Below are 16016 nucleotides of genomic sequence, written 5' to 3' on the forward strand. Positions count from 1 at the left end.
ACACAAAGAAAGAAAGAAAGAAAGAAAGAAAGAAAGAAAGAAAGAAAGAAAGAAAGAAAGAAAGAAAGAAAGAAAGAAAGAAAGAAAGAAAGAAAGAAAGAAAGAAAGAGAAAAAGAAAAAGAAAAAGAAAAAGAAAGAAAGAAAGAAAGAAAGAAAGAAAGAAAGAAAGAAAGAAAGAAAGAAAGAAAGAAAGAAAGAAAGAAAGAAAGAAAGAAAGAAAGAAAGAAAGAAAGAAAGAAAGAAAGAAAAAGAAAGAAAGAAAGAAAGAAAGAAAGAAAGAAAGAAAGAAAGAAAGAAAGAAAGAAAAAGAAAGAAAGAAAGAAAGAAAGAAAGAAAGAAAGAAAGAAAGAAAGAAAGAAAGAAAGAAAGAAAGGGACGGAGAGAGATGTTAGTAGAAGACGGAGTGAGTAAAGAGGAGAAGAGAGAGAGACAGAAGACAGAAGAGTGAAAACCTTTGATTCCTCAAAGAGAGGAGAGATGTTCAGTGCAGTACCGTCAGTTTCCCATTGTGTGTCTGAACTGAACGGACAGGCTTGATCGGAAGATGAAAGCCATCAACAAAGCCAAACAGAAGGTTGTCAAACTGATTAGATACAAGTAAGAAAAAATAAAGAAACCCTCATATGGTCTGATCCTCTTGCGTATATATATTATTGATTGTTGGTATGAACCACCAGGTGGGGGTTGGTCTCCCCTGTTCCCATGTGGCCAACCTGCTCTCATACTAAGGGTCCTTGAACACCAGCACGCTAAATCATGCATGGGCAAAGCAGAGTAAAAGAAAGAGCACAGACCCACATTTCACATGGTACAGTGCCTGCCCATAGAGGTCATGGGCACCTCCTCTCCCTGATCATTACAAGTGCATGTCAGATATAGGTCATGGGGCGGTAACATAAGTGGTGATTAGAGCTAATGCAACGTGACAAAGACAGCAACACATGAGGTGATATTTGAACCTCTACTGTGATTGGGTCAAAAATAGACCATCGTTTAATGGAGTTTAAACTTAATATCAATAAACAGCATGGCGAGATGTGATGGCAGGTCAGCTAGGGGGGAGTTGTCTGCACGTTTTTCCCAGGAGAAATGTGTTTTTTGGCATTTGTTTGCAGTAGTCTTACTTGGGACTGGTGAATGGTATGTTTTACTGCCCGGTCTCTATCTCTATGTCTCTCTATAATGTACTTCAATTTATCCATTAACCTTATTTAACAGATGTCGGATCGTTCTGATGCTACGTGGATCCCACACCTAAATCTTTAAGCTTCAAGGAAGAAACATTTCCTAAAAAACGTCAACATCAAATTAGGATGGAACTCCTCTAATCTCTTTGGACATACCAAGAATTGCGCTTGATTACATCACATATGCTGTTTAATGGCATACAAGAAAAGATCTCTGGATTTGGAATATTCCCATACCTTGATTATTTTCGATTTTTGCTTTGGTCTGCTTATTTTTAGTATCTGCCCCTCTCTGAGAAATCTTTGTTGATTAACTTGATAGTGATTGATCAAACACAGATTGCATAACACAGATCTGTACAGCCATGGATGATAATTCAAACATAATTACATTTACAATTATGAACCCCTACCTAATTACATACTGTACATGCTTAGCTATTTTCAGCTAAGTATGCCGCTGATGGCTTAGCTGTAACTTAATTACAGAAAAGGTCCCATTGTTGATGAACAATCACTGGTACAACCCCTGTGATTAGACAATGACGTAATTGTTTATAACTATCACCTGTACAGCAATACAATTAGGTTAGCACCAGCCTAGGGGACATTAGAGGAACATTACATTACATTACAATAACATAATCAGAATAACATAACAACCCTGCAAAAACACAGTACTAAGTTCCAGATGGTCTTACTGTAGTTCTACTCCATGTGTTCATCGATGGTAGACAAGTTTCATGTTGCTGATATAGCCAGACCATGGTTACAGCTGACTGACAGCAGATCAAAGACAAGATAATCAATATCACGTTCACTTATCAATCAAACTGTGACCAGACACCCGGGGACAGCAAAGCAATGACGGATCAATTACAGCTTGAGTGAGAGGGTAGAGTGCCACGTGAGAGAGATGCAGAGAAAGAGACAAGTTGGAGAGAAGAAAGATAACAAAACAGAATCAAATAGTTAGGGGTGGATGGAAACGATGATTCTTTTTTCACCATGTAACACACCTACTTCATTTAAACCCATCCTAGTCCAAACTTTCGACAATCGGACCAATATCTCCTTTATTGGGAAAAAAAAGGCATACCAGTAATAACAGCTAAGAGCATATATAATAAGTTCCACAAGGGGCATATTATACCATACAGCGTTCAGTAGGGCCTCTCACTTCACTTCCTCTTGGGTTATTGTGGCGTATGGAAGCTTCAGGGTTCCTAACTACCATAAAAGAATACAGTCACTCACATAGAGAAAGCTACATAACCAGATGAGACAAACTGCGTTGACATTGTTAAGTAAGAAACTTGATGGCAAGGCACTGAATTTTCAACTGCCACTCCTGTTCCACATACATAGAAGTAACAATAGACAGTATAGAAAGGCAGTGACAAACCTACTGAATTAGCTACTTCGGGTAGTTCGGGATTTTGGACATCGGACCTCATTTCCAAATGAGCCAGTGTGTTATTTATTATTGGAGACCGTTAAACATGTTTAATTCAGTCCTTTTAGTTGCAGAGATCGCTGGTTCTTGGTTAGCGCAAGTCAATGGCTTCTGCTAGCCTGCCAATAAAAACAGTTTTACCCACTCCAAAGGACACCAGAGGCAAATAAATTACAACTGGCCAGACTATCGATGTAAATGTCTGTGTTGATAGATTAATATTAGAAGTAAAACTATCCTTGCATCGCAATAATCACATAACATTTTGAGGGACTACTTCCACAGCAGCAGTGGAATTTTACTTTGCTCCGGTGTAGCAACCAATCCACTACAACAGAACGTAAACAGAGAAGCGCATTCCAGTCGGGACACCTAGTAGTAAGTGCCTAGGTAATATCAGTCCGCCACTGCCGTAGCCTGCTTCCAACTGCAGGGAAGTATAAACTAAATGAAATGCGATGCAAGGGTGGTTTTATTTCTAACATTATTCTATCAATGGAGGACACTGCTGTGCTTCTCTGTTTACGTTCTGCTGTAGTGAATTGGTGAATTGGTGAATTGGTACATCGATAGTCTGGCATTATAATAAATTTGCCTCGGGTGTACTGTGGAGTGGGTAAAACTGTTTTTATTGGCAGGATAGCAGAAACCGTTGACTTGCGCTAGCCTAGCACCAGCGATCTCTGCAACTAGAAGGACTGAATTAAACGTGTTGAAAACGGTCTCTAGTGATAAATAACACACTGGCTCTCTTGGAAAAGAGGTCTGATGTCCAAAATCCCGAAATACCCCTTTAAGTGACAATATGCTGGTGCCACAAAAAATGTAATACATGTCTGTAATTTTTTAATTAGCTTTTGCAGTAAAGTGATGGTATGACATCACATGGCGGTATCGATTGCTTCTCTATGGGAGAACTTGCCACCCTCAGCCTATCTATTTTCTGTTGGGGGTTCTGCCATGTGTGCTTTGCCATTTTAACACACATGGCACAATATATGAATGAAGCTGTATTAACTGACACACTTTGCTTTTCAAAACAAATTTAAGACACTTAGGTCCAGCCATTTCCACTTAACTACTGCTACATACAATAAGAATGCCTTTAGATTTAGTTAATTTGGAGCATCTGCTCCAAAACCTTCAGCAGTTTGGTTCGTTCCTAGTCATTTGTGAACACCGCGGTGCAGCCAAAACAAGTGCTTCCAAGAGGACACAGCAGTTTGTTAACAGTGAGAACGCAGTGCGACTCAACCGACTCAAACAAGCGCATGTATTGCTATGCAATACATACGCTTAAAGTATGCTCAGTGTGCTTCTCCATGTCTTCTGAATGACTTTGAAAACCTGAATATGTCACTGTTTGCATCTATCAGAGCACAGATATGTCTTGAGGCAGCACATCTTCATAAATCGTCATCAAAAGATAGTTTTCTGTACAAAAGTCTTGATTCACATTCAAACTGAATATGCTGCAACATACTGCGTGAGTGTGTGCTTGCCTGTGTGCTAGTGCATTTGTCCTGCTGTGTGTGTGTGTTGGTATGTGTGCCAGCAGAAAGCAGTGGTCTAGAATTGAGTTCCTGTGACAGCCTCTCTATTCAGACGCCGACATCACAGGACAATCAGCGACCTCATTAAACAAACAGCCAAAGACAAGAGATAACAACAGAGAGAGATAAAGAGCGAAAGAAAGAGATGCGGGGGTACAGAGAGAGACGGCTCCTGAAGGAGAAGAATGAAACACAAGTCAAGAGGGTAATCAAAGATGAGGCCAGGACACAAAAGGGAGAGAAACAGGGCAGAACGAACACAGAGTAGGTGACATGATTCATAGTTATCAAGGAAGATAAACTCTTCCTTAATCAAGACATTTGGATCGAGACTTTTTGAATTACGTCTTGAACAGGAGGTCAGAGAGATAAGAAAAAACTAACTAGAAAAATCGAGCGAGGTGTAGATGCAAGGCTAGGATGGTGTAGTGCTGGGGAGGGGGATGCAGCTTTAACACTTTTGCAAGCACTTCACTTTATCCCCTTTTGAAAAGAAGAAGACACGGTCTGGTCATCGACTGTGGACAGCAAGACAGATAGCACTCACACACGCACGCAGGTATGCAAACACACACACACACACACACACACACACACACACACACACACACACGTTGGAGTATATAACAGCAGAGGGAGACAGGAGATGAGGACGACAGAGGAGAATGGCTTGGGGGGGACAGCTAAAAAAAAACACAGAAAATAACCTCATAATTTGTCTACACCGCACTCCGATACAGCAGCATATCAATCCTGGTTTAAAACAGAGACGTAATCCCATTGGTTGTACTTTAAGCCATCGTTCAGGCTCCCTGTGTCACTGGTCTCAGTGCTGTTCTAAGCAGTTTAGAGGACAGAGGCTACGGGTCATTAGTAGCCGCTATAAGGTCTTTACTGTTCCTTCATGCTTGTGCTACCTAATAGTCATTAGACAAGATAATTGAAGTTGACAGCTTCGTATCCTTGTGTCTATGTGTGTGTCTGTATGTGTGTGTGTGTATGCATGTATGTGTTTATCTGGCTCATTGATGTATATCTATGTCAGTATGCCTGTGTAAGATCTATATAAAGGTATTGAAGATTAAGGTGATGCTAATTTGAGTACAGAGTACTTACTGCAGGGTAGTCTCCACAGATTTAATCAATTTCGAAAATGCCATATATTAGACAATATAAATTAGACTATCAGTGTTCATAAATTATAAAGACGCATACTCTAAAAGCCTGTTTTGCCTGATCATTCATTGAGATATTTATCACCACCACCTCATTCTTACTGAGGTGTTTTAATGGCCATTGTATAATCAAATTAGTGGCGAAGCATTCCACTGCATAAATAAATCCCTGGCATGTGAATCAATATGTGTTACAGTTAACAATCAAGGTCTCTGTGAGTGGGTGAGTGAGTATGTGAGTGAGTGAGAGAGAATGAGAGAGAGAGAGAGAGAGAGAGAGAGAGAGAGAGAGAATGCATCCAGGTGTGAGTATATACTTGCTATCATGCAAGTAAAGGCATGTATATAGCCTCTATTTGCAGGTGCATACACAACATGTATTCAATATCTATCCCTCAGGTACATCTATATGCAGCTGTATCAGTGATGCATCGCTCATGTTGTGGGTCCCTTCTGGTTCTTGATTTGTTGTATTTGATCACGGGTGGCTGACACTATGCATGGTCTTCAGTCTTTTTGAGATGGCACAAGCTGTGGCCAGACACTCAGGGAAGTGAATCTAATGAGAAGAGCAGAAAGGGGGCGCACACACACACACACACACACACACACACACACACACACACACACACACACACACACACACACACACACACACACACACACACACACACACACACACACACACACACACACACACACACACACACACACTTCAAACTCCAGTTGCTCTAACGCACCCATTCTTCAACAAAACAACCAGGTAATACATTTTCCATGTTACCCGACTACCACTAGCTCCTCAAAGCAGCCTGTATCTAGTGCACACACACCCCATCGCTCAGACATCACACACCCTACGACCCAACCTAATTCTTTGCCGAGGCGTTTTCCTAGGCTGTGTGGAACAAATTCACAATGGTCCCTCATTGGTAGAACATGATTACAAAATCGTTTTTTCTGGCATAAAGCATTGATTTATGTTCACACTTCAGGGAAACGGATTAAAACTTTCTTACAACTATCGTGCACTTGGATGGGGTTCATTTTGTTGCAAGTTGATTGTGGTAGCCCTATTATTATGCAGTATAGTGTCCCTTAAGTGTATTTCAGTCTGCCAAGTAGACATATTGTATGAAAACATAAGCATTGAGCTGCAAAGCTGTATAATGTGTGTAAAGTGTGCGGGTATGTGTGTTTGTGCTTTATTACGTGTCAGTGAGTAAAATGGTCAAGCTTATCAAAAGTCAATGAGCAGCATCGTTTGTCCAAAACAAGTAGGAAGAATATGAGATAAAAAAATGACTGAGTCATAATCCCACCTTGGTGGGCGTTTGTGCCTGGGCTGCAGATGGTGGTGCTATATGAGGACATGAGGGGGAAGAACAGGTGAGAGAGAAACGGCTGAGGAAGGCCATTGCCAGTGAGTGTGTACTCTATTGAGAGGGTACTGTTGAAGTATGGAATTTTAGTGGATAGCAATGGAGATGCAAAGAAGGGCAGATAATTAACAGACCACATATATATATATATATATATATATATATATATATATATATATGACTACTATAATAGCAGGCCTGTCGCACCAGTTACTGAAGTTAGTCATGTGCGCATGTGCCAAGCAGCATGCAGCTCACACACAGACACACAAACACACAGCAGACGCGAACGCATACATACACCACAAGCACGCACATGCGCACAAACATGGAAACGCACAAACACACTCGCACACACCGCACGTCAAGACAAAGGCAGCAACACACTTGCCGAGGTAAGACGTTATGTTTTTAAACACAAGGGCTCCACCATCGACATACGCGCAGGTTTGAATGCACACGCACGCGCACACACCGCAGCGACACTCGCCCAGGTAAGACGTTATGTTTTTAAGCATAACAGCTCCACCATCGAGACACACGCAGGTTCGAACACAAACACACGCGCACACACCGCAGCGACACACTCGCCCAGGTAAGACATTATGTTTTTAAACATAACGGCTCCGCCGTCGACAAACTCTCCCAGGTGAGACGTTCTGTCTGTAGACTGTAGAAATTGCGATTAAAGAAGGGAAGAGACAATATCTCACCTCGACAAACGACAGAAGGTCGTTCATTTTGTCATATAAAAACCGTTAAATTCAAACATCGCACCGACCGGCAGATCAACGAGTGACATGATCTTAAAGAGACAGTGTCTCTATCACACAACAAAAATATGAAACACAGATTGGTGAATTATGTCTATAGAGTCCACCACAAGACTACACTTTGTTGCTCAAATGTAATATTACTATTATACTATTCCTCGTTGAGCCTCCCGCAATGTCTTAACACTTTGTTGCTCAAACTTCACATTACTCTTCTCGTTGAGCCTCCTGAAATATCTTGCGAAATTGTTATCCCCCTTCCCCCCTGCAGACTGATTTAGTTTTCTTATGTTTTGTGTGTATGCTATGTGTAACTGTAGGCTACTGCTGCCTGTCTTGGCCAGGACACTGGAAGAGATGTTTAATCTCAATGATGATTATTATTGTAAACTAAGCAATAGAAGTTGCCTTGCATTTTAAAATGTCAATGCACTTTTCAGCCCTGAATAACAGTAAAAGCTATTTAATAATCGATTTGCATGCGTAGTATACTACACTTTCCATTGAAAAATGACCCCTGCTAATTACAACTAGAGGTTGAGCGTGCACAACGCGCGTGCGAAAACTCTAGTAAATATAAAAGAAAGAAGGAAAGATAGATAGAGCCAACATTGCTTTGGCAATGTACATTTTTGTTTCTCATGCCAATAAAGCTTTTTTGAAGTGAATTGAGAGAGAGCGAGAGTTAGTGCGAGAGACTGGCCACATAGTTAGATAACCCATGTATGTCTGTTTACTGCTGGTCTGTCCTTGAATATCTCTGCAGAAAACCTCAACATAAGTTTGACATGAACACAAAATACCAAATGAACCAGTGGTGGCAGTGTTAATAAGCCCATCTCACTGCTTGCATTGATTCTCTCCTGTTTGACCTTGGTTAACAGAGCTTGCAATTAATAGTATTAGCTTTAGTTATGCAGTCTTGGATTTTTTTTTTCAAAGCATTATTCACCACATACACTTTGTGCATGCAAATAATGGCCAAATACAGGCATAATTTAGCTGTTGATGTCAGTTATTTTATTTTTTTTGCCTTTTAGTCCCTTCAATTTAAATCGTCCCTTCATTCATTACTGACCGATTCCACCCTCCCCATGTCACAGCTTATTTACTTTCATCGTCCTACTATCTTTTTAGTTTATTCTCTCTGGCTTTCAGTCCCATTCCCCCATTGCTTACCCCTCTCTCATTTAACAGTCAAAGTTAGAGATTATTTTGAATAGAGTACGATGACCCCCAGCCAAACCCGCCTGCTCCCCACCGACCATGGCCAGCTGCTGGCAAAGATCAACAAACGGTCAATAATCCATCTCCTGAAGGCACAACGACAGTCACACCAGCCCCGTGCCACAGGAACCCGTTTTACAACTCTCTACAACTCAGAAAACTATTCAAATAACATGTTAGTCTTATAAATGTCAACACCGGTTAGATTGCAATTCATTGCACCTGTAATCCCGAACTGGCAGATTGCACCTTAGCATGTATTCATAGTTTGTGCTGCTTGCACTGCCTGCATGTCTGTGAGGTTCAGATGATTAACATACAGTTATCACACCAAGTGCATGTGGCTCAGGCCAAGCTAAAAGATTAATCAATAAGTACTTCTGACATCACATTACAGGTGCAGATGATTTATTTTCATATTACCCAGGATACTATGGCCTTGAAAAAAACGAAATGAAGCCATTTGCATTTACAAGATATACTATGTAGTCTTACGCTTTTATCTAAAGTGACCTACATCAAATGCACATACATATCATGAAGGAGCTCGTACATTAGACATCTTGCCAGAGGACGACTACAGGACAGGCTGCCGACATGGGGATTATGGACGCAGATCTATTAGCTGGCAGTTGAACACCCTAGCTGCTACAGTATGCTGTGCTTGTTTGGAGCAGTCTTTTGGAGAAACCGTCGAATGAAGTCACAGTGAAGCCGTAACGGCTGAAAAAGACAAGGCAGCATGTGCCCTCAGTCCCCTCGTCACATGGTGAGCTGGAATCCACAGGACAACCTGTCAAAAATGTGCCCTCATGTGGCATCATGGCAGCAGCAGCCGTCCATCCGTTTTCCATCACATGAAATTGGGTCTCTACGGTTGTCAATGAAGCCAATCAATGTAGGCACACACTTAACCTCCATGCATAGATGTGGCCTATATGCAGCCTACAAACCCTACATGTAGGTTACATGTATGCCTATATTGATCCAGAGTCATGCATGCTAATCAATAGTCTCAGTCTCCTTTTTCACCAGTTAAAAGAGGATGAAACCACCAAGTCCCTTTTTCAGCTATGTTTATCTCAAGCTCTTAAGACAAGTTTCAAAATCAAGATCAAGTTCCGATAGTACTGCTCGACTTCCGAGATAACATCTAAACATGTCAGATATAGTATCATCACTATACCCTCCACTATCACCCCACTACAAAGACTTACCATATATTATAGTAGAAGTATACTACTGTGACTTCCATAAAACAGAATACTAGCATGTTGCATAATCAAAATATTACTAGAATCATAAAATCATATACAATTGAATGATATTATCTGCAGTATGGATTGACAGCTCCGAGGACCAGGATGGTTGTGGTTTGGCTAGGCAGGTGTGATGAAGCGCAGCTTTATCAACGGACTTATCAACTCTGAGAGGAATGTTCCTACAAGATATTGAGCTCCTAGTATTTGTAATCCATCACTAGCTTATTCAGACAATCAGACATCTGGAGCCAACGGAGAGACATGAAAGCGAGTATAATACAATTTTAGATTATTTATGTGGAATAAGATAAATGGAGAGAGATGAACAGAGGTGGAATAAGAGTTACAAAAAATATTTATTGAAAAAAAGAGCATAAATGTTTAAAGCTTCTCTCACATACATGCAGATGCGCACGCACGCACACACACGCACAAACACACACACACAGAAAATTCAAGGAAGTTGCAGCCAATCACGTTACAGTTTGGCATAGAATGGAGATAAAAAACAGGAGAAAACTAGAGAAAAAGTGATAAAAAAAAGGGATAGAGAGAGATTAGACGCAGGAACCTTGGATGCCTCTCTGAGCCTGTATGTTGGGAAAGCTCATCCAGTAATACTAGCCTCCCTCCTACTCCAGAGAAGTGTGGCGTACATTATTGACGAGTTCTAGTGGCAAGTTCTAGAATGGAGCCCGGTGACCTTTAGAGCAAACTAAAGAGTGCTACGATTACTGACGTAATGATATCCACTCGGCTCATACAGCCATACAAAGATTGCCATACGTGTGTGTGTGTGTGTGTGTGTGTGTGTGTGTGTGTGTGTGTGTGTGTGTGTGTGTGTGTGTGTGTGTGTGTGTGTGTGTGTGTGTGTGCATAAACAGTCTCCTGCTAGTGAATAAAGAGACACTTTTTCCATTCTCCCCTCTTTTCTCTCTCCCCTTCGCCCTCATTTTCTGTCATTCTTTCTATTCCTCTCCCGGATACACAAAACTATACACCTCTGTACAACTATACAAGTGTACACGCAATAAACCCCAGGGATTCCTTCACAACCTCGCTATGGCAACCAAACTTTGCCAGAACAACCTTTGGAAGTCCAAACAGCACACAGGAAAGAATTGACCTATTATTAACTTGTTCTTACCTCAAAAGGAAAAGCGGTACCTATCTGGATCATCAACTCATCAATGAACGATCAGTGCTGGTTGCTATGCTGCCACAATCATTTAAATAGCTAACAACCCTTTAAAGCAATCATTTAAATAGCTAACATCCATACATTTTGCCTAACAATGGCACTTGTCTTCACACGTTGATCCAAACATATTCATTAGCTTCAACTTCTCTCTACAGACTGCTAGAGAAAACATAATTGTAGTATGTGGTTAATTCTGGAAGGGCCAAACAAGAGAGGTACCTTATTGGGATAGAATATTGTATCGCCCTCCTGGAAGCTTCCTTATGGACGAACAGATAGATCGAATACAAAAGCAGTGTCCACCACTCCGTCCTCCAGAAGATTCTGTCCAACAGGTCACTCTGTGGCTCTTCAGGCATTTTCTGAGAGTCTCTCTCTTCAATAATGTAGGCACGGCTAGGATGATCCAACACAACACACGTAACAAGAACCAGCCTGACCTCAAACTCTGTGAGGACCGCAAGTAAGACAGCATCTGAGCCTCTCATAGACTGTAGGCCTACTTTGAATCTGGATGATGAATATTACATGGCTTCTCATTAAAATAATTTTTGTGAAATAAAACTGTGAAATAAAACGTTATCACTCTTCAAAAAGGGATATTCATCTGTTTGTTTTGAAAAGACTGGGCTCAGAGAGAAGCTGTAGCAGAATATGAAGTTAATGAATATTATTCAGTTTTAGTAATAGATCTTTGGTCAATTTTAGGACCAAAAGAATCAACTTATCTTGCCATCCTTATAATTGTTTTTATTTACAACAGGTGAAGTTGTAGAGGTGTTGCTTATGATGCTTGGAATATATAGTCTAAAAAAAGAATTCCCATATTCGAAATGTCAACTACGTCTACGGCTCTGCTAATATTCCATGGTAGAAATGCTCAGAAGGTGTCTTGAAAGAGGGCCCTCTGCACCCAGTAGGCAAGTGAAAGGACAGGCCAATTGTTTGTGCTCAATAGCCTAAGCTTAGCATACTGGGTTAGACATATAGGAGTACATAGCTTGAAGGAATGGCAGGGCCTGCTGTTCCCCTCTGCTGGCCACACTATACAATCTATAAATTCACTATAAAGACTTTTTTACTCTGTATTAACGTTTTACTATATAGCTCATTAAAAAGTGCAGTGCAGGCTATGTTAATAAAAACAACCATTACGATAAAGTTACACAACAATTTTTTCATCACAATCTGAGACCCATGATGGTTGAATCATTGACGTTTAATGAGAACTGAAGCAATTAACAACTGTGCGGATATCTATAAACTGAACTGCAGTTAAAGACTGCCATCTGGGGGACAAAATGATAACATCAGCCAAGTACCACTTCTACATTCTGATTGCTGTTGTGTGTGTTTAGTTACATCAACGTTAAGAGAAAAGTGCTAAAGTGCAGTTTCGTTTTTTAAATCACTGTGAATATCTCTCTTGAAAAATAACAAAAAATGTTGTGAAGGACTGTCTTTCCTAAAGGACTAGGTTTGATGTGGAGGACTAAATTTACCTGAGGTCATTAATGTAACCATAAAAACTAACCCCAACTCATCTCAGTCCCTATCCCTCAGCTTGGGTGTGAGGCTGCAGGTTAACATTGAGAGTGCAGCAATTGGTAGGTCACACAAAGTCTACTCCTCACCTCATGATATTTATCTAGGTTTATCCCCTGCTGGCAGGGATGTCAAGAATAGCCAGATTCCCAGCTTTACACATCCCAACATGGGACTATACCTAATTAAAGATAAATGACACTGCACACGTGTGCACACGTGTGCACACGTATATGCTTGCATGCCCACGCCCGTGTCTAGGTTAACCACAAAAAGGCATCAGCCAAAAGCGCCATGACTTACCTGATTGATGGGATTGATGTCCACCATGTACTGACGGTGAGTCATCCATTCTGCTCCTGGCAGAAACTGGAGATTCTGCTCATAACCTAAAATAATTGATCATTAGGTTAGTTAGATAGTTGGCACTAACTAGCTAACTAACTAACTTGACTGGCGCTTGGCACATCAGGAAAGGAGGATCACAAAATAATGTGTGCATGACGTATTTTCATGCCGTTTTAAAGTAGTTAAACAGATATGTTGCTGTGATAATACAAAAAATTATCTTTATTCACATACTATTCCAGTGTTGATACAACATTTATTTGACTATGTATATTGAAAACAAATACACATTATCTGTATAATTGAAATTGTTTCTAACATCATGTTGTTTCATGAATTCCTATAATTAAATTCTCCTGTTACCATTGATGGCCAGCACCCCGTGGCAGAAGTCTTTGAAGTTTATCCTCCCGTTAGAATGGGGATCCAACTGTTTGGCCAACCTCTTCACCTTGAGACAGAGACAGAGATTGAGATGCCCATACTTAGTGTTACTTTGCTAAACCTTCCTGAAAGGAGGGGTTCCTCCCATGTCATCTTAAGGTTTTGGTCATTTTCATCACACTGGCATTGGATTTTGAGTAATTCCTTGCTAATGCATTCTCGAGGGTATCAGAAGGCGGAATATAAATATTAAATTACCATTGTGATACAGGACTTGAGATAGATTCCATGATTAGTTTGAGATTATTTTTCTCCAAATGTCAATGCTTGCTTGGTTTGTAACACAATCATTTCTAGAAACATGCTTAATGCAGTTTTTAACGTTTCACCAAGTATACGGAACTGTTAAAATGTGGATGGATAACACAGGGACCCAGGAAATCCCTGTGTGCCAGCTCCTGTGTGTGTTTTCTTGGCTAAAAGAGCAATAAAGAGGTTAGAAACAACAACGTCTTTACACCATTACATACAGGTAATCCTTAATAATTGTTCTGAGTTCGCCCTTGTCTTCTTCTGAGTGTTGGCTCTGCTATCCCCATGAGATTCATCCACAGAGTACAAAACAACTGGGAGCTCTGATTGATGTCCTTGTTACCAGCCCCTTGGCAACTGGGTCACCGGTAGAACTGAACTGATGTGACACCAATTCAGTTTCTAATATTAAGTAAAGGTCACATTAGGCTGCCACTCAAGGTTAGAACCGTTTTTTTTTGCTTTGGTATATTGCTAGACCTGCATTAACATAGTGCTCCAGTAGATACAAGTAGAGTAGTAAGATAGTGCACTGGCATGGACCCAGCAGTTCACATCCTGAACACCAAGAACAGTACCAAACAGATAATAAATCAGAACATAAATAATAAATAGCAGTAATTTAACATGTTCTACCAGGTACTCCTAGGATTTCAGAAAAACGCATATTCAACCTCTGCTTCAACAAGCTTTATCTTTAGCCCGGTATTCCCCAAGGAGCCAATAAGAGCCGACATAACGTTCTTGTTGATGAAGAAGAGAGCACTAGGGAGCCAATCAACAGCATGGTTCTATACATTTGACCTGGAGACAGGAAGGCACTAGGGATGTGTGAACTGTAATGCAAGTTAACAACATCTATAGCTGACTAAACTCTGAGGGAGTTCAGGGAGCCATTATTCTATAACAGAGCTGTTGGACCAGGCTTGATACCACATACATACACATTTGTTTTCAGTTTAGTTACTGAGTCAGGCTTCAAGCCTGACACATTTCACCATGACAACAACCACATTCTCATGCAATTCATATTCTACCAAATTACTTTGAAATATCGGTTCAAGTGGAACATGATACATGGACTATTTGAAGTATTAAATCATCCGAGAATATGCTGCTATCATCGAACCTCGTCTAAAGAACAAACCCTTTATTAAAAATAAAACAACAAACAAATACATGGGCCACGCGATTGCTTTGCTGTAAATAATGTCAAATGTGTATAAGTAGCTACAAAGGGACTTTTGACTTGAGCATCCTCAGACCATCACCTAGACTTATTTATAGGAATTATACCGACATGGACCTCACCTCCTCTCCTCTCCTGGTTTAGTACCATGGTCGTCACCTCCTCTCCTCATTTAGTACCAGCCATGGACCTCACCTCCTCTCCTCGTTTAGTGCAAGCCATGGATCTCACCTCCTCAACTTTTTTAGATGAAGTGAACCAGCCATTAACTCACCTCCTCTACTGGTTCTAATGAAGTATAGCATTCATTGACCTCACCTCCTCTCCTTGCTTAATATTAACAACGGGGCTCACCTCCTCTCCTCGTCCAAACTGAGAGCCCAGGTCAACGAAGTGCTCTACCCGGATCCACCCGTCACAGTCCTCATCACACACGTCAAACACTTCTTGGAGTTTTCTTAAAACTATCGCCAGGTGCTCTGCCTCAGGCACAATGTTGTCGTCCATCTTTTGACTGCGTTTGGATGAATCCCCTTGGCTTGGGCTACCTTAGGATCATGGGAAACCGAAACGACTGCGACATGATTTCTGACAGCAAGTGATCCGCGTGTGACGACGTGGCGCGTGCGGGAGAAAGTTTGTGAAGCTCGCACCAGGTTACGGAACCTAATCTGTTACGGCATACACCTGTCACTCACGCAGTGTGGTTTACTTCCACTAGGTGCCGCTATTGCTTCACTTTAGAAGAACACGGGCGTATTACAGTTCTATTTCATGTAGGCTACGCCGTCTAGGCTTCGCCTTATGGGCTTGTCCCGTGCGCGCGCTCGCGCGCTGAAAATTCAAACTATGCACCTATCAGCGTGGGCACCGCCCACATTTCCCACGGTATCGTGTATATAGCACGGTGCATACCGTCGCTCATCCTCCCTTTTCTTTCAGCACTTGTGCTTGTCAGCAGATTAGAGAACTACCTAAAGAAGATGTCTTCAACGGAAAAACAACGGATCTCCCAAGCCGG

General features: G+C 41.1%; 1 protein-coding gene across 2 annotated transcripts in view; it reads right to left on the bottom strand.

Annotated features, from left to right (window-relative positions):
* rab11fip4b (RAB11 family interacting protein 4 (class II) b) overlaps positions 1-15695 on the bottom strand; it is a 50616-nt gene extending 34921 nt beyond the window's left edge. The window contains exons 1-3 of one of the 2 annotated variants that reach the window (XM_056585743.1): positions 15350-15695; positions 13474-13561; positions 13066-13151 (exon numbers count right to left, since the gene is read on the bottom strand). In XM_056585743.1, coding sequence (XP_056441718.1) covers positions 13066-13151; positions 13474-13561; positions 15350-15502 — 327 coding nt within the window. In that variant the 5' untranslated portion in view covers positions 15503-15695. The remainder of the gene's footprint in view (positions 1-13065; positions 13152-13473; positions 13562-15349) is intronic. The other variant, XM_056585745.1, reaches the window with a different exon arrangement.
* Positions 15696-16016: the final 321 nt, after the last annotated feature.

The sequence above is a fragment of the Gadus chalcogrammus genome, chromosome 3 (assembly GCF_026213295.1).
Source record: "Gadus chalcogrammus isolate NIFS_2021 chromosome 3, NIFS_Gcha_1.0, whole genome shotgun sequence".
NCBI classification, from domain to species: domain Eukaryota; kingdom Metazoa; phylum Chordata; class Actinopteri; order Gadiformes; family Gadidae; genus Gadus; species Gadus chalcogrammus.